The sequence below is a fragment of the Oryzias latipes genome, chromosome 3 (assembly GCF_053564925.1).
Source record: "Oryzias latipes strain Hd-rR chromosome 3, Olatipes_Hd-rR_3.1".
Classification (NCBI taxonomy): Eukaryota; Metazoa; Chordata; class Actinopteri; order Beloniformes; family Adrianichthyidae; genus Oryzias; species Oryzias latipes.
Window position 1 is genome coordinate 26,933,842 of NC_136239.1, and position 22,361 is coordinate 26,956,202.

At 38.4% G+C, this 22,361-nt stretch overlaps 1 protein-coding gene across 6 annotated transcripts; it reads left to right on the top strand.

Moving 5' to 3' along the window:
• The first annotated feature begins 1,347 nt into the window (after positions 1-1,347).
• On the top strand, positions 1,348-14,010 carry wt1b (WT1 transcription factor b). 6 transcript variants are annotated; one of them, XM_078944080.1, is made up of 11 exons: positions 1,348-1,487; positions 4,351-4,480; positions 6,642-7,407; positions 8,533-8,655; positions 9,240-9,336; positions 10,502-10,582; positions 10,981-11,068; positions 11,175-11,322; positions 11,423-11,512; positions 13,143-13,235; positions 13,360-14,010. In XM_078944080.1, the coding sequence occupies exons 3-11, from the start codon at positions 6,993-6,995 to the stop codon at positions 13,479-13,481; spliced, it is 1,257 nt and encodes a 418-aa protein (XP_078800206.1). In that variant the 5' UTR covers positions 1,348-1,487; positions 4,351-4,480; positions 6,642-6,992; the 3' UTR covers positions 13,482-14,010. The 6 variants fall into 6 exon arrangements, with proteins under 6 accessions (XP_078800206.1, XP_078800207.1, XP_011489384.1 ...); XM_078944081.1 differs by lacking the exon at positions 1,348-1,487 and having other exon boundaries at positions 4,353-4,480; positions 9,291-9,336; XM_011491082.4 differs by lacking the exon at positions 1,348-1,487 and having other exon boundaries at positions 4,358-4,480; positions 13,143-13,226.
• The last annotated feature ends 8,351 nt before the right edge of the window (positions 14,011-22,361 follow it).

Consider the following 22,361-nt stretch of genomic DNA (forward strand, 5'->3'; position numbering starts at 1 on the left):
AAAAATGTTGATAATATTTGACTCTTCACATTAGTTCATGTTTCCGTAAAAACAATTTGCGAAAATTACAAGCAAAAATGTCTGAAAATTCTGTTACGTCACAGCAGTGAGATTGAGACAGTAACAGCGAAGCTGTGTTTCTCTAAAACGAAAAGTCAGAAGTTACCATCACACTCTGCTCTGTTTGTGGTCACTTTTCCCATCACAATGCACATACTTAACAGTCATCCTGTAAACTTTTGCTTATGCAGCCTCAGAGTGAGGCTCCAGGGTAATGACAAAAGATAGTCATCAAGATATCCAAGATGTTTTGTGATGACTACTTCAGCTCAGAACACAGCTGTTTGGGTGTGACTGCACAGCAGAGGCTGTGGTTTACTGTAAAGAACTGATAATGTTTGGCCTCATCCCTGACACAAAGACACCTGATGGGATGAGAAGGAGATTTTCCAGCAGTACACTTTTCAGCACAACATAGTGTTATGAAATGCATTCAAATAGTCTATAAATTTTGTTGCAAAAGTATGACTTTGTTATAAAGTTTCTAACATTTTATGATCAGTTTTACCTTACCTTGTTTGTCCTTTTACAGATAATTCTGACACTACGACTCCTGCAGAAGTCCTTCAATATTGTGGAAATAAAAGAGCATATCTCATTGTTGCAATTGGAATGTTATCAATTATACATTTATCTGAGTGCAAAAAAGATAATTAGAAATAAATTGTGGATTGTTGACTTTTAAAGTGCTCTCAGAGTTTTTTACTTTGTCATATTATTTTTTCTGTTGTTTTAGAATTTTTGTCCAGTGTTTGGTCCTCCATTTTTTCTAAAAACAAAACATTCTTGCTAGTTTAAAGGCTTAATTCAGCCTCTTAGGTAATTCACATAATGGTTTCTAAATAACTGATCAGAAATCCACACATTGAATAGTTATTGTACTTTAGCCACAAAACACTCCTAACACATTGCAATGACTAATATTACTCAAGAAAATGAAACACGCATATCTACTGCATGACAGTTGTCCAAACCTGTGTTACTCAATAGATTAAACAACTGGATATATATATATATATATATATATATATATATATATATATATATATATATATATATATATATATATATATATATATATATATATATATATATATATATATATATATATATATATATATATATATATATATCTCCAACCAATTAAGAAGCAATACTGACAATCAATTGCACCTGTTTTTGTTCAAGTGGAATTGACAACAGGTGGAAATAACAGGTGACCACAGACATCTTCTCCGTCCTTATGTTTTCTGGCTCATATTTTGGTGAATCTTGAATGCCGAGAGTGTTGTCACTCCAGCCGTACCATGAGACGTGGTCTACAACCCACACAAGTGGCTCAGTCACCCAGGTAGTGCAACTCATCCAGGACGGCACTGTGTCTGTCAGCGTAGTCTCCAGAGCATGGAGGTGCTACCAGGAGACAGGTTAGTACATCAGGAAATGTGGAGGAGGCTGTATGACAGCAACAACCTTGCATCAGAACCACTACCTTCTCCTTTGTACAAGGAGAAACAGGAAGAATACAATCAGAGCCATGCAAAAGGACCTCCAGCAGGTCAAGCATGTGCACGTGTCTGCTCAAACTGTTAGACTCCATGAGTGTGGTATGAGGGCCCAATGTCCACAGGTGGGAGTTGTGCTTACAGCCCAACACCATGCAAAGTGTTTGGCATTTGCTGGAGAACACCAAGATTGGCAAATTCGCCGCTGGCGCGTCATGCTCTTCACAGTTGGAATCGGTTCACATTGAGCATGTGACAGACGTGACAGTCTGGGGATGTGCTGCCTGCACCATCGTCCAACATGACCATTTTGGCAGTGGGTCAGTAATGGTTTGGGGTGGCATTCCTTTAGAGGGCCGCACAGCTCTCCATGTGCTCACCAGAGCTAGCCGGACTGCCATGGGGTACCAAAATGAGATTCTCAAACCCCTTGTGGGTATGCTGGTGGGATTGGCCCTGAGTTCCTCCTAATGCAAGACAATGCTAGACCTTATATGGCTGGAGTTTGTCAGCAGTCTCTAGTAGACAAAAGTGACCCGCCCATTCCACAGACCTGCATCAAATTGAACTCTTCTGGGACATCATGTTTTGGACTTTGAGCATTTTGACTTGTTTCAAAGACATTACATCCAAGGATCAGGCTGTAGTGTGCTTTTACGCTTTACCAGTAATTTGAGTACGATTCCACATCCAGACCTCCACAGGATAATACATTTAATTTCCATAAATATTTTTGGGTGGTTGTCAACACATGCAACACACTCTTTATATGCTATGTAAAGAATAAAGCATTTAAAAACAGTATTTTTATGTATGTGTATATATATATATATATATAGTTAAAGAAAATAATTAGATGTTTTTGTGGTTGAGGAACATTTGACGTTGTCAGTATCTAGCTATTGCTCATAGTCTGAGTTATTTGGGAAGAAGAGGACTCTGGGTGTGTGTGAGAAATTATTGGAGTGTTGAGCCTGACACATGAGCCATGAAAACGCTCTCCCACAGATCTGTGTTCTCCACTGCTTATCTGCTGGCTGATATGCAGCACTTTGAAGAGCAACCAAACGCTGAAACAGGATGATTTAAAATGGGCAACTAACGCTTTCTTTATAAACAAGCAGAAGCGTTTCAAGCTGACTTTGATGTTGATTTTTAGTATTAAGAGCAAATCATACATTTAATGGGTTATTAGGTATTCTGCCATCTTCCTGAGTTTAGTTGTGCCCAATTTATTTTTTCTAAACCCACCACTTTCTAAGGGGCAGCTGGGAAGCACAAAAGGAATATGGAATACTACAATGCAACCTGGGATTTATCATCGTGCTGTTAGTGTGATTGAAATAATGAGTAAAGTTTCAATTTCAATTCCTTAATTTCTTTTCATTTCCACAAATCAACAAAAACAAAAGATCTTGCAGTTCTAATCCAGGGGAAATGAAATGGAATTGGATGGAGAAAACTTACTTATCTGCCCCTTTTACATTTTAAGGTTAAACACAATTTTAGAGTATAACAGTAAAAAAGCCATATACAGTATTTACCTAGGGCCCAACTCCACAATTTTTTCAAAATAGAGATATTATATGTTCTATGGTCTTCTAGGGAAAAGCTATCTGATTACGTGCAAAAAAGTCCCAAGTCCGTTGTAATGTATTGACAATGCTTGACGTTTAAAATGCATTAAGTGCAAAATTCCTGGACTTGGGCCTCTCTTGCATGGGTTTTGCTTTATCCCAAAGATGGCAGCACTGGTTATTTCAAGAAGGTCCCAAATCCAGAGACTTTAGTTTGCTAATCCTCTGAAAAGTATAAAAGTGAGGTGCTTCATATTATAGCATTTGTAAGCTATGAACTGGTGCTAAATCTGGGTAAAGTATTAATTATTTGGTGTAGCCTCCCTTTAAGCTATGCAATTAAAATAATTTCCTGGAAAAACAAACCTCTTGGACTTGGGCCCTTTTTGAACTAACCGATTCATATAAATTTCTGCATTATAGCAAAAAGCTATGCTTGTGGTTTACATCAAAGTATTGTCATATTTCCAACTTTCTAACACATACCTGGAATTAGGCATCAAGGTTCATGTATTGAACTTACAAGTGTTTTTCTAGGCTGATTTGTGATTTGGTTTCTTTAATTGTTTTAGATTGTTCTGAGTCACTTTGTAAACACCTGCTTTCCTGTTTGATATTTTCCTGGTTTGTCTATTTAAAATCAAATCTGATCATAACTGAAAAAAGTTGTTAACTCCATTTGCACCCTGCCAGGTCCTATTTCTGTGTGGTCTTTCGTGAATCTTTTAAACTGAAGCAAGCTCTTCTCAAATTTCCTCTTAGTCACTGTCCTGCTGAAAGCTTAGTCCTGTGTATTTCTTGTTAAGGGTCAAAGGCAGAACTGACCATTTCCCTTTTTCTGCACAGTGATGTTGTTTTAAACCCTGAGTTAACCAGAGATTGATCTGAAGAATGGATGTATTTGGGGACTGCCATTTGTCATAGGGCCTGAAGGGGTTGTTTTCTCCCGGCCCTGTCAGCTTTGATGAATCCCCTCTAAAGACTCCTCTGAGGAAGGCACGGCCAGCATTTGCCTTGGCTCAGAGGCATTGCATTTCCGTTCTCTCCCTCGGACTTTTGGCAGAAAACTTTTTAACTGTTGAACAACCTTTTGCATATGACTTCATTTGTTTTAAAGAGTTTTTAGAAACTGTTTTCATGATCATGCTGCTGAATATCTGGGTGTTCCTCAGGGATGGGGCTTAACCTTTGCACTTGTTTGTTTCTAGGAAAGAAAGAGTACTTAATCGTCTCTGAGGCCAGAAAGCGTCCATGAAAACCTATGTGCAGCTTTTTCAGAGCATCTGTAAGGTTATGGCCGCTGTAATGGATCTCATCACATGAACTGGAGCTTCATGGGTTTGTGTACTAACACAGCACATCATTCACATTTAGCCCAAATGTGGGTTCAAGTGCAGTGCACCACTTGGGCCGATTAGCAGGTCTCCTTAGTGTATATAGACAAATCCCATGAATCATTTTAAACACTGCTGTTCTGTTGGTGTTACTGGATACTGCATCAAAAAAATTCAAGAGTAAAATTTTGCAATCATCGCTGCAGCCACCTCAGCAGTTTACCAGCCGATTTCATCACTTTGCTAGTAGCCTCTCCAAACCCCCAATGTCTTTCCATTTTTTTTTTAGATCTCCCTCCCCCACCAACCACTTCATTTTCAGCTAATTTTGCAGTCAACATGTGGACCGGAATCCTATAGCAATGATAGAGTCCAGCCAGCTCTCTTCACTTCACTCATTGGACTAAGAGTAATATAGCTCTATAGATCTCAACAATCTGACAAACCTCAAAATCTTTAATATTTAAAGATGATTTTCCAAAAAAAAAAAAAAAAAAAAAAAATCGACTCAAGTATTCAATTTAGTAAAATTAAAGTTTCCACAAGTGTTCAAAATCTACACCCGACACAGTTACTTTTTTATTTATTAAATTTGTTTCAAATACATCTATAATACAATCAATATGATGCAAACTTAAAGATGGTAACAACAATAATAGCTAATGTGTATATTACAACAATAATCCAAACATGAATAGGAGCAGGCAGAAGCTTGGCTTCTTGAAGACTGCTCCTAAAAATAAAAATAATAAAAATAATGATAGATAAGGGGAAATAATAATGTTAATAATAATCTAAAATATAAATTAAGTGGAAAAAAATCACAAAAGAAAAAAAAAATACTTGCAGTGGTTGCTTTAGATTTAAGGTCAAGTTTGACCTTTTTTGACCCCAGGTAACCCACTTTACGTAGCAAAGTATACCAAAATGTTGTTTTTTAAATTGTATACCTTAGTACATTTAATATCTTACAGCCACTACAATGTAAAGGTATTGGCTGCTATATATATCTCTATTTTTCTTTGTATGCAATCATAATAAAGATAAAACCGGGTGATTTTTAAGAAACTCTTAGATCTACTTTTCAGTTGAAAGTAAACTGGTGCGTGAAATGACAGAAAATGCTCATCTGCTTTAGTGTTACCACTAAATCACTTTTGAAAACTACAGATCAGTAGTAAGAAATTCAGAATAAATAGCGTGAAAAAAATAGTGAACAAAACAATTTTAGTATGATCTACCAATGATGTAAAACTGTATGGATGTTGATTAACCCAAATCTAATCAAATCTATGCAACATTTCTAAACACATATAAACATTTTCAAGTATAATTTTCGTTAGTATGAAGTAACAGATGCCTTGTTACAGGTGACACCATTGTAGTCTGCTACTTTATTGCAGGCTACGACTTCTTCTTACACTCAGTCAACACAAACAGACCCACAACACATTGTGATTCCCTTAAGCTTGTACAACAGGGAGGAATTAAGTCTGACAAATTCAATGTTAAAAGATCCACAGCAGCTGTCTGGATTTTAAAGGCATTTCTAAGTGGCTGCATTCCTGTGTAGTTCCACTTTGAGTTAAGTTTGAGTTAGGGTCAAAACCCCTGTGTTTTACTGACTCCCACAGAAACACACTCACACACACACACACATGCGCCCCACTTCCCCTCTCCACTAATAAATAATTATTCTTTTGTGTGATGTGGCTTTGCTCCAAGGTCGTGCACTTTATCTGAGCTCCTTGTAGAGAAGCAAACTAGAATGGAAAAATACACTTTGTGTCTCTTTAAATGTTTTAATTTAAGTTCAAACAATTGAATGAAATCCAGCATTTGTGTTTGTTTTAAAAGAAATCTTTTTGGAACTTTAGAAGATCATTGAGTTGATGTAATTCTATTGTGGATTTTATTAGCAAATTATTAGTCAAAATAGATATATTTAAAAAAAAGAAGAAGAATGGAACAGATCCCTCATTCACACACTAAATCACACTCTCACTCAGACACTCAACTCAAGCAGCACTTCAGCTTGAAGTATATAGTGTGAGTCAGGATCTGCTCGGATGTGCTGTTCATGCTGATTGTGGTAAAGCAAAGAAGTCATCCTCTTCTGAGGCTGCCTTGCTCCTCCCCCTGCTCTGAGTTATGCTGTATTTCAGTCTTCAGGAGACTGGTGAGCTTCAAGAAAAGCCAGGCATAATAGAGACAGAGCAACCAGACACTCATAACATCTCAGACTTCAGCTCAGATCCACTTGAACGTACCTGAGGAGCTTGAAATTTGCCAACTAGGTTTCTGGCGGAAATTTTTTGTTGGTAAACTACTCCATCCTCTTAGGTAAAAATGATGGCTCCTGTGTTTTACTGTGAGGTCTCAGATTTCTTTTTCAAGAAAAACTGACTTAACGTTTCCTCAGACATTTTTCAAGTCCTCTTAGGATTTTTTTTGAATGTGTCTTCCTCTGGACTATCAACACATTTTGTTTGGACTCTCTTGAACTGCAATTGACAATGTTGACTGAACCGTGTGGAGCCATGTCGGTGGGTTCAGATGTTTGCGATCTCACCCTCCTACCATCAGCACCCCCCATGCCATCCTTACCAGGAGCTGTTGGCAGCTGTGGGATGTCTGTTGGTAGTGGTCAGTGGACCAATTTGCTGGACCTCCACCCTGGTTCTCCCTACAGCTCCTTAAACTCCCACCATTCCCTAATCAAGCAGGAGCCTGGCTGGGGAACCGCTGACCCAATGGAGGACCCTCACTGTGGACTGGGAGCCTTCACTGTGCACTTCTCAGGTCAGTTAACAGGCTCTGGTCCATGTCGAGTCGGTGCATTTGGAGAACCCGTGAGCCAACCAAGGATGTTTCCCAATGCAGCGTACCTGCCCAGCTGTATGGACAGCTCCCCTCTCCCCAGGAACCAGGGTAAGCCCCCCCCCTTTGTGTTTCCTAACATTAAACTGTGCTAGAGTGAAACACAGAGTAATTTGAAAATGCAGCTTCATAATGTTCTACGTCTTTCTGATCTCAACAAGTATCAAAGACACTTTTTTGATCTACTCATAAAATACAATTTATGATGTTAAAACTGCAGTATTGATTTGTTGCTCCAAAATGACCCAAAGTCATTGATGTTAAAACAACAAAATCCTTTTTTTCTTATAAAACTTCCAAAGCATAAAGTTAGTTTTAAAAAAGTAATTTGAAGTTATAAACACTAACAGAAAATAACAGCTTTTAATGTGTGATAATTTACATTTAGGAATCTTCTGTTGGTTAAAGAGCTTTAAGTCTGAGACTATCTTTGGATGCCATCATCTGTGTGTACAAAGCCGTTTTTCCACAGAAAAGTCTATGGTTTTTGCCAACAGGCCCAAATGGAAAATCTTGCTTTCGGCGTTCTATGGGGATTCAGGAGATCATACGTCATTTTTCTAGGAAACTTTACAACATCCCTGCGGTGCTCATCTCACAATGACACAAAATGATTATTTTATGAACTTATAATTGAAGCTAAAAGGCTTTTTTTTTTTGGTTGTGTGTTAGAGAGATTTGACTTTAATAGGCGGAGTTCAGCTGTCCAGGTGATTAAAGAAAAAAACGTGGCACCTCGACACTTTTTTCTTCAACTAAAATATTGTGTTTCCTATTTAGGTTAATTTTAGTCTCTCTATATTTTACCTATCTTATAAGTCATTCTATGTCTGACAGGAGAAAGTATGCCAAATCTCTTTTTTCCACCTGCCACAAGTGCTGCAACCACAGGCCAAAGATAAATGAGGGAAAAATGAACGTTACAAAGAAAATTGATTTTGCTGTGTGATGAATGTCTCTCTGTGGTGGCCCTGCCAGGAACTTGGAGCAACTACTAACAGAACAGAGATAACTGACCATAGACTGAAGACTGTTCAGTGTTGCATTCATTTGTAAGATTATGATGTGATATGAAGGAGCTAGTTGCTGCCTTTCAGTGTCTTGTGTGTCCTGCTTTTGATGTTTAGAGATTTTTTTTGTGCCAAATAATATTAATATGTTTTGAATGTCTTTCAGGTTACGGCCCACTGGCTTTGGACAGCAACCCTGGTTATAGTCACTCAGCATCCCACCACAACCCCCAGCTCTCCAGCCTGTCCTTCAAGCATGAGGACACGCTGTCACCAACAAACAACATAGGTAACTGTCTGCGCTCTGACGTCTCTTCTCTAAATTGTTTAGCAGACTGGAAAACTGTCGTGTCTCAGCAAGGTTATATAAGAAAGCCATCAATTTTCATATGACAACAGTGTTGCTAATATCTTTTCTTTGTGTCTCTCCATTTCTGTCGGCACCCACATGCAAGGATACATAGACACTTGCATCCCTTTATGTCTTTGAAAATTACAGCTCAAAGATAAAAAAAATACTCTATGTGTTTCTGTTGGAATCTCCAAAAACTCTCTTAGGGACTGTATACCATTTGAATTTGAAGTGCACCACTATTTCCTATTGACCTGCTTAAAGGTTTGCCATCAAAATGAACTATAATTCATTTTCATTTCAGAGTCCTAATATATTCTTATGTGAAAAAACTTTTATTTGCTACCTTTTAGTAAGTAAGTAAGTAAATATGTCACCTGATTGACTTACATTCTGACAGTTTCTTTCTTTTTGAGTTTTTTGTGTGTGTTTTCATTCACAAGAGAAATATTTTGTACATCTATGAGATGTGGTTGCAAAAAATTCAAGACTCTTCACTTTTTAATCTTCTGTTTTTTTAGACCAACAGTATCCAACACTAAACCCCATGTTCGGTTGTCACAATCCTTCAGAATCCACTCCCAACAGCCAAACTCTGCTGCTGAGGAACTACAGCAGGTAAATCCATTTCAACCTGTTTGTTTAATTTCTGTTTGACTCATGCAACCTTGAATCTTCCTGCAGCACAACCAGGCTTTTAAGGTTTTCAAACTCTTTTCTCATCAGCCTTTCTATGAATACTATTTTTTTAGCTCTTTGTAATATTTTTAGAAGTGTGAACTCTTGCTGATCCCCACACTGGGATCTGTGGTTGCCTGTGCTCTGTCTGGATCCTGAATCCTCATTTGTTCTGAGGTTAAGTGCTGCCCACTGGTGCTCAGCAGGCCAACACAAACACAGAGTGATCTACTGCTGAGGAAAAATGAGGAGAAAAGTAAAAAAAATAATACTCAGTGAAAGTTAGAATTGTTTCAAAGGAGTGGTAGCTGGAAATCTGACTATTTGAACCTAAATAAGTCTTCTCAATTTTTTGGCGGGGTTTTGTTTTTGTTTCAAACATCTAAAACAGTAAATTAGGATGAAATTCCTCAAATGCCGATGCAAGATGTTGTTTGAGAAAAGGAACATGTGCAACCCAAATACTGGGACAGAAGTTGATAAGCAAAGGGAGAACTGTGCTGCTGTTAGAGCTTATGGCATGAACTGGAAACCCTCAAATAAACACAAGCTTGTGCACACGCGGGTGCACACTCACACACGTCAGACATCAGTGAACCCTTTTGGAGTTTAACATTGCTCAGAGCTGATTAGTGAGCCATCGCAATCCTTCTCTCAAGGACTTCTTAAGGAATGCTGTGCAGAATTCCCCTGAAGCTGTTTCCCGCTTTTAGTGATACCGTGGGCCGGGTGATGTCATGCACCGGTTCAGGGTGTGCTAGGCACGGAGGCATACAACACCACCATAGAGCGCAAAAACCTCATCCCTAGGAGACTGATCTGATCTGTTCATGTGTTTACTGTGGATGTGCAAGGAGGTTATTATGTGACCAGGGAAAAGTGCATTGAAAAGATGGGTGCAGAAACATCTCTCTTATGAGAGGGAAGAGTGCAAAGACTTTTTGACTTTAAGTTTTTTTAAAACGCGTACTATAAAAACACAATTCCCCCCAAATGATGATGTTATAGTCATGTTCACTGGCTCTTTGCACATGAGTATATTTTCATGCTATGTTGAAAGGTAAGTTCCGATGCAAAAACCATCTTTTCTTTATGTTTTACTCAGTGATAATTTGTACCAAATGGCATCTCAGCTGGAATGTGTCACATGGAATCAGATGAATACCCTGGCATCCCCCACAAAGACGTGAGCCCAATTTTGCTTCTGTTTTTGAAGAAATAATATATTTTTATTCAGTTTAGATTTAAAGATGTCACTAAAATAAGAAGGATTTGAACAGCGTTGCTGCCTGAAGAGCAGCTTGTACCTTCATGTCATCCCATAAAAGGGTATTTTGTTAAACTTGCGATGTCAGGGAAACCTCTTATGTGTTTCTTAAACTGTAACTCTTTCCATTTGTTTTGTCTGGATGCATAGGAGTAACACATTTTGACAACCTCCGATCCTCTGAACTAAAAAATATTTGTTTAATCAAAAAGAAAGCCGGATTTGTTAGATGTCACAAAAGCCTTTCACTTTTTAGACAAAGGTTAATTAATTTATTTATTTTAATCTAAAATGTATTTAATGTTTTTGCTCTTCAGTGGCCAAGCAGCTAGTTTTGACAGCGACCCCATGCTCGTCAGTGCCCAGTACCACATTCACACACATGGTGTGTTCAGGGGGCTTCAGGTCAGCTAGCTAAAGCAGCACAAGTACACACACTCAAAACAATAATGAATAACATGAAATGAATAATTAAAAAAAAAACTTATGCAAGCTCTTTGATTTATGAAAGGATATAAGAAGGGTTCCTGGTGTGACTCCTCCAGTTGCAAAGTCCTCAGAAGCCAGTGAGAGGCGGCCTTTTGTGTGTGTCTATCCAGGCTGCAGCAAGAGATACTTTAAGCTCTCACATCTGCAGATGCACGGACGGAAACACACAGGTAAGAGGAACAAGAATGATTGCCCGCTTGTTTTTTTCTCTCTATTGGTTGTTACTTACATACGGCTTTTTCGACTTTGATGACGATGGACATTTTCCAGGAGAAAAGCCATATCAGTGTGATGTCACAGAATGTGGTCGCAGATTCTCGCGTTCAGACCAGTTAAAGAGACACCAGCGCAGACACACAGGTACCCTCACTATATATGTCTGTTGAGCTTCCACCAATGTTTGTGACCCCCCCAATGTTTGTGTGTATTGTGTTTTGGTGCTGTTCCATATCTGAAAACCCTTTAACCCCCTCCTTTACTGAGTCCAAGATTCCTTTCATGCTCTGTTGTTACTCCCACAATCAGACTAGGAAGATACTAAGTTTGTTGAAGTTTACAAATCATTGCTGGACCTCAAACACTGTCCTGGAAACAATGTGGATTTTATAACAGAATATTTAAAATGTTCTCACTTTTTTCTAATAAGTGTGCAAGAATCCACATCTTTACATAAGAATAACATGGTATTTGACTTGAAACATTCCCAGTTACTTCCATTCATTGTAAAAGATCCAATTCTTTTGGGAAAATTTGGCTATTAATGTTGAGTGTAAAAGTTGCATTTGCTTGAATATTATCGCCATGATTTGTCAAATGTCACACAGTTCAGTTCTAAATCTTTGTGCCGAAGATTAAGATATAACATAGTTTCATTAAAAAAAAAGTTTTTTTGCTAAGCAACTAATCGAGAATTAATTAAACCATCAAGTCACTTATTGGTCTCCTTTCAACCAATTCTCTGCCTGATGAGAGAAAAAACTAGACCAATGAAAAACTGATATGAGAAGAGGGAATTTCACAACCTCTGGGATTGTTTATGCTGTTATTAACAGAAAATGTGGCTTTTATAACATTTATTCAGGGGACTGTTTGTTCTAAAAGTTGGATTTTGAGTTAAAACATAAAAAAATGTTTGTATATTGTGAAATCTGCTTTAGTTACCTGCTGAGCTTTTAACTTGATCAACATGTTTTAATTTTTTATGACTGCTTTTTCTGTAAACCATGTTTCAAGTTTGCTTTTCTCTCTGTGATCATATTTCCTCCACACTTGGTCTTTCAGTCTGATTCATTGGTAAAGTTAACCCAACTTTATCTCTTTTGGGCCCAAACCAAGTTACTTTTGACAACTCTTGTCGCAGTTTGGGTGCTGAAAATGTAATGTGAACCAGATGTGACCTCAGGGTCACGTCGGGTGAACATGTGAGTAACGCGACTGAGTAAGGAAGCTAAACTCACAACAGGTCAAAGGCAACAGTCAGTACCAAATTTTGGGCAGATATTAACCACATTTTAATAAAACCATTTCTGTCATTTGCAAGTGTTAATTTGAGTCTGTATGCTGAAAAAAACACAATCTCCCATTTGAGAGTTTTCTGATCATATCAGCAGATGTGATCAGAAACACTTAAACATGGTCACTTCTGCTAAACAGAAAAACGTATGATGCAATAATACCTTGGGATCCTTAAAATTCAAATAGTAAACTGAAAAGGTGGGAGTTTAATTTATTTTTGCCTAAAATGTTGGTATTCTCTTAATGCAAATGCAAAAGATTTAGAGTGTACATTTTCACTGCACCACATTCCATAGAGGGAAATGTTTTAGTTTCTAGGAAATAAGTACTCTTGACATATTGCAACAAATGAAGGTATTTTATGAAGACACTCTTAACTGTGTTTTTTTTTCTTTACATACTGAAGTCTTCTTTGACATTTTCCCCTCCCTATTCTCATTTCCTGTCTGTGACAACAACTGTCATCTCCATGCAGGAGTGAAGCCTTTTCAGTGTCAGACGTGTCAAAGAAAGTTCTCACGGTCAGATCACCTTAAGACTCACACTCGGACTCATACAGGTAAAACAAGTGCGTATACCTTTTTTTCTTCTTCCTTCAAAGTTTTTATTCACAAACCTGGATGTACTTACCGCTTATGCTAAAGCAACCCTTTTGCTCTTCTCTCTTCCCTCAATTGTCGCTTTTTTGTCAGGTGAGAAGCCTTTTACCTGCCGCTGGTCCAACTGTCAGAAGAAGTTTGCCCGCTCTGACGAGCTGGTGCGCCACCACAGCATGCACCAGAGGAACCTGAGCAAGCTGCAACCTGCCATTTAAAGAAAGAGGAGAAGGACGGTGACAGCGTGCTGTGCCAGCCAGTGGAGGACAAACTTTGGATTCTGGTCAGTGTTTCTGCAGCCTGTTCATAGTACTGAGGACAGATGATGCCAGAGACACCACGTCAAGACAACAGACTGACCGGAAACCATCAAGATGCCTTATCTGTAGGAAGGTTGGGCAACCCAATAATGCTGAGCCAGTGAGACATCTTTTTTATCTAGCCTTCTTGTCTTTTCAATGCAAGATGAAAAAAATGTTAATACACACTTTTGTCAATATTTTATCCTTTTTTTATTGCAACAACGGTTTCATCTTGAAAATCTGCTGGACATAGCAAACTGGATTCAGGAAATAAAAAAAAAACATGTATGCTCTTTTACCTTTAAGAAAGGAATATTTGGTTTGGGAAATGTCATGACATGAAACTTACCAAACTGCTTTGTATATGAGTGGCATTTTGACTGTTCTGATCATTTTTTGGGTATTTTATGTTCTTGTTGGTTCATAAAGTCTTCATTTAAATTTGTGTGGAGAGTTAAAGTTTGTTTTAATTAAGTCAGACGGCCTGCTGTAGGAGTGAAAAACTGTGAAACAGCACCTCTCTGTGCATCTCAGAGGGGGGAGATATCCCCTCTGCTTATCTCAGACACATCTTCAAATAGAGGAACATCTGCTGCTTCAATAAATTTTCATGAAAAAGGAAACGTACCTCGGAGTCTGGAGGCTGTAGTCTACCGACTCAAACGATACCTCACAGAAGAATTTCCCATTGTAAAGGAAAAACCGTTTAGCCACATGGTGGCAGTCTCGGTCTGTTAAGTCTCGCTCATGGAACTTGAGCGCTGTAGATTCGACAGTAACTTGTGCTCTACTTTTACTTTGTCACCTCAGCCTTTAGAATACCCACTTTACTTCTGCTCTTAGTGAAAGTATCCACAGTGTGAATGATAATGAACTTTAAATGAATGTGAGAAACAGGGGGGGCCATGTTCAGACTACGTCTGAGTCCATCAAATATGAATGATGTGGAAGGAGTTGTGTGTCAGCGAGTGCACAAGCCTATCAAAGACTGAAATGATTCAGCTGCTGCAGGTATGTTAATAAAATATGAATCTGTGTGGGCTGGAGTAATAATGTTGCTGGGAAACTGTGAACTGTAACGATTTCTGGACAAATGCAATCTCACACGACATATTTTTTTGTATGGAGTGAACATAAAGTTTAGCAAAAGTTGGATAACATTTTTAGTCTGTTTCAGTAAAGTAAGAGCAGCCGTACTGGAATAAGCATTTCTGAATCATTAAAGGTAATTCTTAGTACATTTCATAGTTTTTTAACTGAATCTCAACAAAAGTAAGTAATTTCTTAAAACGGTGACTCTTTATCGCAGTGATTCAAAGAAAACATTAAAATTGTGGAATGGCAGAGTTAAAAACAAAAAACTCATCATGAAATCAACACAAGAAAACACTTCTTGTGCGCGGGACAAAGGTTACTCTGTTCAGTTACTCTGGCTTCTCACAAATGTGCATAATCTGCCCGTCTTCCTTCAACTAAAAAAATTACCAAATGACTGATGAACTTCAAAATCCTCTGACCTGTTTTAGTTATCTAATGAAAAGACTTTCTTTCAGAAGTGATGTCTCAAATTCTGCACATAAATGACCAATACAAGGAAAGAATTATCTGTACTCAGGCAATTACACTGTAAACATTCCCTTAGCAAAAAGTAGTACATCCAAAGTTTACCGCCTTAAACATACTTGTAATATTTTAAAGTTAATAAATATATAAATAGTGGGCTACTTTTTGTCAAGGGTTATCACAGAAGTTTGATAAAATACATGAAGTCTGTTGGTCTAAAATAGAATTGCTTTAAGTAACTTCTTTTAAAGACTCACAAAAATGTTTTGAGGGTCTCTCAAAAATGTTTTGGCTACAGCTGAACAGCCATCAGAAGCTCAATCGCAGTACAATATGTAGTCATTTGTGCAACACCTGCATTACTTCTCTAATTTGCACTGCAGAACTTTACACTCACCGAGCTCACAAAGATTAAAATGCCTTTCTCCTGTTTCAGGGTCACAGGCGGCTCATTTAAACCAGTGATTCAAGTTGTTCTCCAATTCATGTAATGGCTGTGAGCTGCTATCTCTGTGATCTTCATTTTTTCCTTGGTTCTTAATCTAATGCACTTTGATTAGGAAGTACTTCTTTTTGTTCTCTCTCTGCAGGGTGTTGGGTAGCAAAGGAAGATCAGAGGGACAACACAGTTGAACATTTTATACACTCCAGTTCACGCTTAACCAAAATTGCAAAAAGGCTGTGAGGGGCATGAGGAGCTGATACTTTAAACACCCTTAGTCATTACTACCATCTCCATCACACACATTCAAAGAGACACTGACCTCAACCTTGTTTTCACCTACCTGACTTGCAGCAAGTTTTTTTTTCCAAGAACAAATATTTTTATTAAAATAACGGCATCCATCCCATCAATATTACCGTACCTCCCATCTGAAAGCACAAACACACATGCAGTAGTTGCATGCACACACGCCACCAGATGCCCTCTCAGCTGTACTACTGGCTGTTTGCCTTTAAGGGGTGTCAGCATGGGTAATCTCAGGTGACACACACCTGGTAATCCACAGCCCAGGACATCTGTAGGACAGCAGGCCCACAAGCTTCCACTTCCAAAAAGCAAAACAACATTTCTCACTGAATACAAGTGCAATTTTTCTTTTTCTTAAGAAAGATGAATAAAAACCAAAAGTGCTTTTTTTTAACATTTGAAATTATTCGTTTTGTTCCATTATAAATTATTCTTCGCTTTTCTGCATGTTTTTATCATTCCATCATAGTCCTGGCTAAATTTACATCCATCTCCTGTTCTGATTCTTTGGGGGGGGGGGGGGATTTTTCAACCTCTGGGAGCTGAAAGGTCACTGCCCATGTAGCACACACACACGCCGACCTCTATGAGCCCCAAGGGATTGTTAACAAGGTCAAGGCCCCAGGGAGCAAACATCACAGAAAAACTAGGGGCCCCACATGCAAAAACAATGCTGTGCCAACAGGAGGCGCTGTCAGGGGCTGTTTGACTGTTAAGTGAAGCATGCTTGTAGTTCAATTCCCCAACAGTATTCATCCTCCCCTCAGGCTAGCCCTCTTGTGCAGAGTTGCTGCTTTGCAGTCTGAGGGGCCTTGGGGTTCTTGGGGGTATTCCCTGTGGTGCAGCAGGAGGCCTGCGGGGCTCCAGTGTGCGGGGGCTTTGGGAATGCAGAAGCCTTGGGGGCCTGGAGCTCAGATGGAGACTGGAAGGGGTACATTTTTTCACTCGGGGAGAGGAGACGGAGCAGATTCCGAAAAACCGAGAGGGGAAAACACCTTGAGAGGAGGCTGTCAGATATAAAGGCATCAGACGCAGAGTTCCCATGAGGGTACACAGACGCAGAAATACAGGCACGCACATGCACGCATAGTCTTAACCTAAAAGGCGCATGTGGGCTGGCAAACACAACCCCCCCCCCCTCCTCAGACATTTTATTTTTTCTCTTCCCTTTGTTTTTTTCTTCTGTCTCCATTGTTTCATGGAATGATATTAATTCCTAACAGGATTAGATGTTTTCGATCATGTGAGGTACAAGATCATAAACCAACCCAAGTTCCCCGGGGGTTGGTGGGATGGGAAAAGCTTCCTCTCCCAACTCCTCGCCTCCTTCCCAGAGGTATCCAGATGCTGGAAAACATGGGTGAGAGGGACGCTGAGAAAGAGGGAGATATGCAGCAATAAATGGAGCGAAAGAGCTGTTTTGTCCAAAGACATCGGGTCTCACTGGGACAGCACCATCTCCACTGCGGTGTTGTGGACTGTAAGACAACTATGGCTAACTCTGCCCATCTTTTAATTAAAAGAGGAAAAGTTTATGGCGGTTTAAATCACCTAAAATATGCAGCGGCCTGTCAGAATGAATAGGAGACTAAAGCTGTTTGAAACAGATTTTGAGTCATCTCATGACCTCAGTTCAAAGGGCTCCCATTTCTCTAAAGGCATTCGCAATTAGTTACAAACCCACTAAGTTCTTGGTTCTTAAATTCAAATCTACAGCTCTTTATAGGCCACTCTCTAATTGTGTAGTCATTAATGGACAATTTCTTATCTACATTGTGTTGATGGTGCATAAAAAGTCATGATGATAGATGAGCATAAAGTGCACATCTTAAAAGGACATAAAGGTGAGTATATATTTCTCCTTCACCACCACTAGGAGGAGTATCATCCTGTTGTGTGAGTGGAGGAACCAACTTTTTCATTATTTCCAGCAACCTCTTTTGAAAGAATGCAAGCAAGTCCACACACTTTATGAAACATTCTGCTGCCAATTACATTCAACTTTCAAATGTTCAACAATGTCACAGTCCATTTTTTCATTTTATGCCTTTCTGCAGAATTCTTTTGACCTTTTCACAAGCATTTATCAATCTACCTGTACTTTTTTCAAGTGATTGAGTGTTTTGCAGTTTATAACATCATAAGAATTGATACTCCTTCAACTCCTTCATTTCTTATCGGTCATTGTAGACGGATGAATAATAGAAAGAATGTGACACCATCTCCCATCAAAACTTCTATTTTAAAATTTGCATGAAAAAAATGACAAGAATCGGATGAAAATAACTACTTTGCACTTGTAGCACTGCAGCATCCCCAGAAAGCCGCTGCTTCTGTTTTCTACATTTTGTCATTCTAAAAAAGCTCCTCCAGGGACGTATGTTCCAAATTAGCCATGGCTATAAACATTAAGATACAGACTTCAGATTGTTTTAATGTAATGATCTATGTTTTTTCTTTTGTCATTTTCCCTAAATAGAAAAAATTAGGAAAATAAAAACAGAAAAGTAAAATAAAATCTTAATAGGGAATAAAAACTCTTTTGAAGGGATCAATTTGTGCTCATTATTGCTGTTTCAGTGATAAAGTAGTTATCTGTCCTTCAACCAAAAGCACAAAGCTTGGCCTACCCTTCATCAGTCACGTTAGTCAGGTTACTGACATCATCCAAAAAGCTCAGCAACAGATAACAAAGACTTTTTTACTTATATGGACGAAATCTTCTGCACTCTAAAATAACAGAAAATAAATAGAAAAGATTAAAAAAAGACAATTTCATAAAATCACATTCCAAAATTAGGGCACCATAGGCCTAACAGAAAAGACAGGGACGCTAAGAAGGGCTGCAAATTGAGTGGACTATTATGTGTTTTTGCTCTGACTGTTTAATCGCTGCAGTGAAATGGGTTTTGCTGTTGTTAATTACTGATGAGGAAACAGAAGGACAGAATATGAAGGAGCTTGTTGGTGGATGAGATTAAATGAAATTCCTTCTGGTTGCTTGTTTCGCTCCACACTTTATGAGCTTACTCTCCAACTGTCCGTGGTCGGTCCTCAGCTGGAGGGCTCATTATTATCAGAGAAGATGGGCTGATCGACGCAGACACTCATATGAAAGCCGTCTGAAGGCATTACAGTGCACACACTCCCCCAGTGTGAATGATTAGGTCCCCTGCATAAACACGAGGGGAAAGACTGCTAAACATAGCCATTGGGCAGCAAGTTTGTGTGCCCCCACCCTCTTCAGGCAAAGACAAATTTGGTTCATTTACATCTCTGTGGGCCACTAATACTCATCCACCTTCACTCACACATTGTCCATGACACATAGATGCACCACGACACATGACAAAGCTCATATGCTCTCTGGGGGAAGTGCAGTCAGGGACTTAGTATTTTAAGGCTCCCAATTATTCAAATGAATGACAAAAGGCTGACCCCACATCCTTAAGTGAGGCAACAGAGCACCCATAATATTATCTAACGAGACCAAAAATAGCCAATGTCACTATGGACAACACCTCATCTGTGGACGGTAAAATAGGAATACATTTGCATTTTGAGATAAATGTAAAGCAATGCCAGAATTTGGTTTCCAATTGTAGTAAGATTTTAGAGTCACGCCTCTGTTTCAAAGGCTGCAAAATTAGAAGCAATAAGGGTAACTCCTGCAAGCATGGAACATTACAATTTAAGAAGAAAAATGATTTTTTTTTGCACTTTTGGCTTCTAGTCGTAGAAATTTTTTAAAGAAGGTCTCCATGTTATAACCGTATAGGACAGTCTACATGCTTGTCCCTTGTTCCTAATGAGCTTTATCGCATTGGTCCCGCTTGACTTGTCTTGCTAACTGGCACACATATATCCATATGTTCCACATGAGCAGGCAGAGGGGACAGACTGGGTGGCAGAGCTGCTTTCTCAGTTACATCTGAGAGTTTTACTGCAACAGCCAGAAGCAACAACAAGTCAGCTTAACTCCATCTCTGCTGCATTTGGATTCTGTGTGTAGTTTAGAGACGTGTTAACTGGATAAAGATTTCCTTATGTTCAGTAAATCAGGAGTTTAATTAAGACTAATTTTTCAAAGACCCATAGTTTCTGTCTGGAGCATTTAATGTTGCATGAAAGGCTATTTTTCGTATGAAAATATAAGCTAACTTTGTCACGTCTATTAAGCTATTTCACGAAAAAAGTTACACTAATAAGAAAAAAAGCTGATACAAAGTTGTACGGCTAACCGCTTGTTAGCATACTTTGCAGTGAAGAAAGCATCAAAACATTATAAGAATCTAAAAAATAAGAAAAGTTTAGTACTATAAACTTAATTGCAGATGAAAATAAACTTTTCTAAGATAATGTTAAGATGAAACAATATTTTGGATAATTTAGTGTAGGAGCTCAATCCCTTCACAGACATGACCCCAGTCCAAACTTGGGTGAGAGTAGCATTACTGTACATCAAAAAGGCATTACTCGAGTAGAAATAAAAAGCTGACTGTCAAATAACAAGAAAAAAACAATGTAACTGATGGAAAAAAAATATTTAAGTAGAATTTTGGGGAATTGTGCAAATTCAGGTGATTCCAAGTCAAATCAATGAACTAAACAAATAACACCCGCTTTATTTACATTTGTTATGCCAACGAGAGGCTATAACAAATTTGTAGAAAAAATGCGGATGCACAATTTTTGATTTTTCAATACCAAAATGTTCAAATAGGTGTTGCCTGAAAAACAATAACAATATCTTATATTTAAACTTTTATTTTCCTTTATTGAAGATGGAACTCTCAGTCCCCCCTTGTTTCAAGTTTATGTACATTTTCTGTGGAATTACTGTTGCTTAACAAACATTACAAATACCTATCTGTCTAAAATAACAAAAGACCTCCAAATGATGTGCAGATGTCTCTATATGTTCTATAGTCAAAGCTGAAATATATTAAATATATTGACAAGACAGAAATATTCATACTGGCCTATTTAGATTAGGACTTTTATGTAACCATCTGCCACTGGCACTCTGCTGCTTTATGTCCATTACTAAAAACAAACTGTACCAGTTTGATCCAAAAAGAACTAATGTAGAAAAATCTTTATCCCATAAATAGATAAGTGATACTTTTTAATCATAAATCCACTTAAGTGAAATTATGGTGAAGTGTACTTCCTATTATGCAGGCAGCTGAAAACAAAAACAGGTTGGGATGTACTCAATGATGATGGGAGGCCAATTGAAGAGTGTAGCACCAATGACAGAGTAGAGTAGAGGAGATTATAGATGGTCATAGTAAACCAATGAAAGAAAGGAACTGGTGACACAAAACATCATAGACAATAATTGAGTGCGCTACACCTTGTAAAGCAATTCCTGAATGTGGCAAAATAAGTTTTGGCTCAGACAGTGATGGAATTAACAGTTCATGGTGCAAGATGTTAAAGCCTTCCGTTTAGCCACAGGGCAGTCGCAAGTTCTTCTCCTTAAGAGACAATGTTCCTACTTGTAGCCTCAAAAAAAAATCTACTCCCAATCTATCATCCGCTCTAATAATGGTAATTAGTAATTAGTCCATACCTGAGATCAATAAACTAAGTGTCGCTCTTGCATGAAATTGTAGTGTTGACCTTGGCAAAGGCTAACTTGCCAAAATATGGCAGCATTCTTAGCTTCTACTGTTAATAGAGACACTCTAGGCGGACACTCAGTTCCCAATGTATTGTTGCCTTAGTGGGACTGACAATTTTATTTTACAGCCCTACAGAGCGGCAAAAAGTATTTAGTCAGTCACCAGTTGTACCAGTTGTCCCACTTAAAAAGATGAGAGGGGCCCGTAGTTTCATCATAAGGTTTACCTTAACTATGAGAGACAAAATGAGGAAAAAAAATACCAGAAAATCACATTGTCTGATTTTTAAAGAATTTATTTGTAAATTATGGCGGAAAGTAAGCATTTGGTCACCAAAAAACAAGCAAGATTTCTGGCTGTCACAGATCTGTAACTTCTTCTTTAAGAGGATCCTCTGTCCTCCACTCATTATCTGTATTATTGGTCCCTGTTTAAACTCATTATCTATATAGAAGGCCCCTGTCCACAAACTCAAACAGTCACACTCCAAACTCCAATATGGCCAAGACCGAAGAGCTGTCTAAGGACACCACAAACAAAATTATTGATCTGCACCAGGCTGGGAAGACTGAATCTGCTAAAGGTAAGCAGCTTGGTGTGAACAAATCATAGTTGATAGAGTGGTGAAAATTACAGGCCTCTCTTCTTTTTAAGATGGAGAACTTGGACTGTTGCTGGCTGGCTAAATACTTTTTTGCCCCACTGTAGATCTCAGAACTAGACTGATGGAGGCAGTGAATTGGTTTTTGGAAAAACATTGTCAGCAATAAAAGTTGATTAGTTGTGACCTTCTTTTCTCTTTGGCTCTAAACAAATTCCATCATTTTAAACTAATCTGAAAAATAAGTGAGG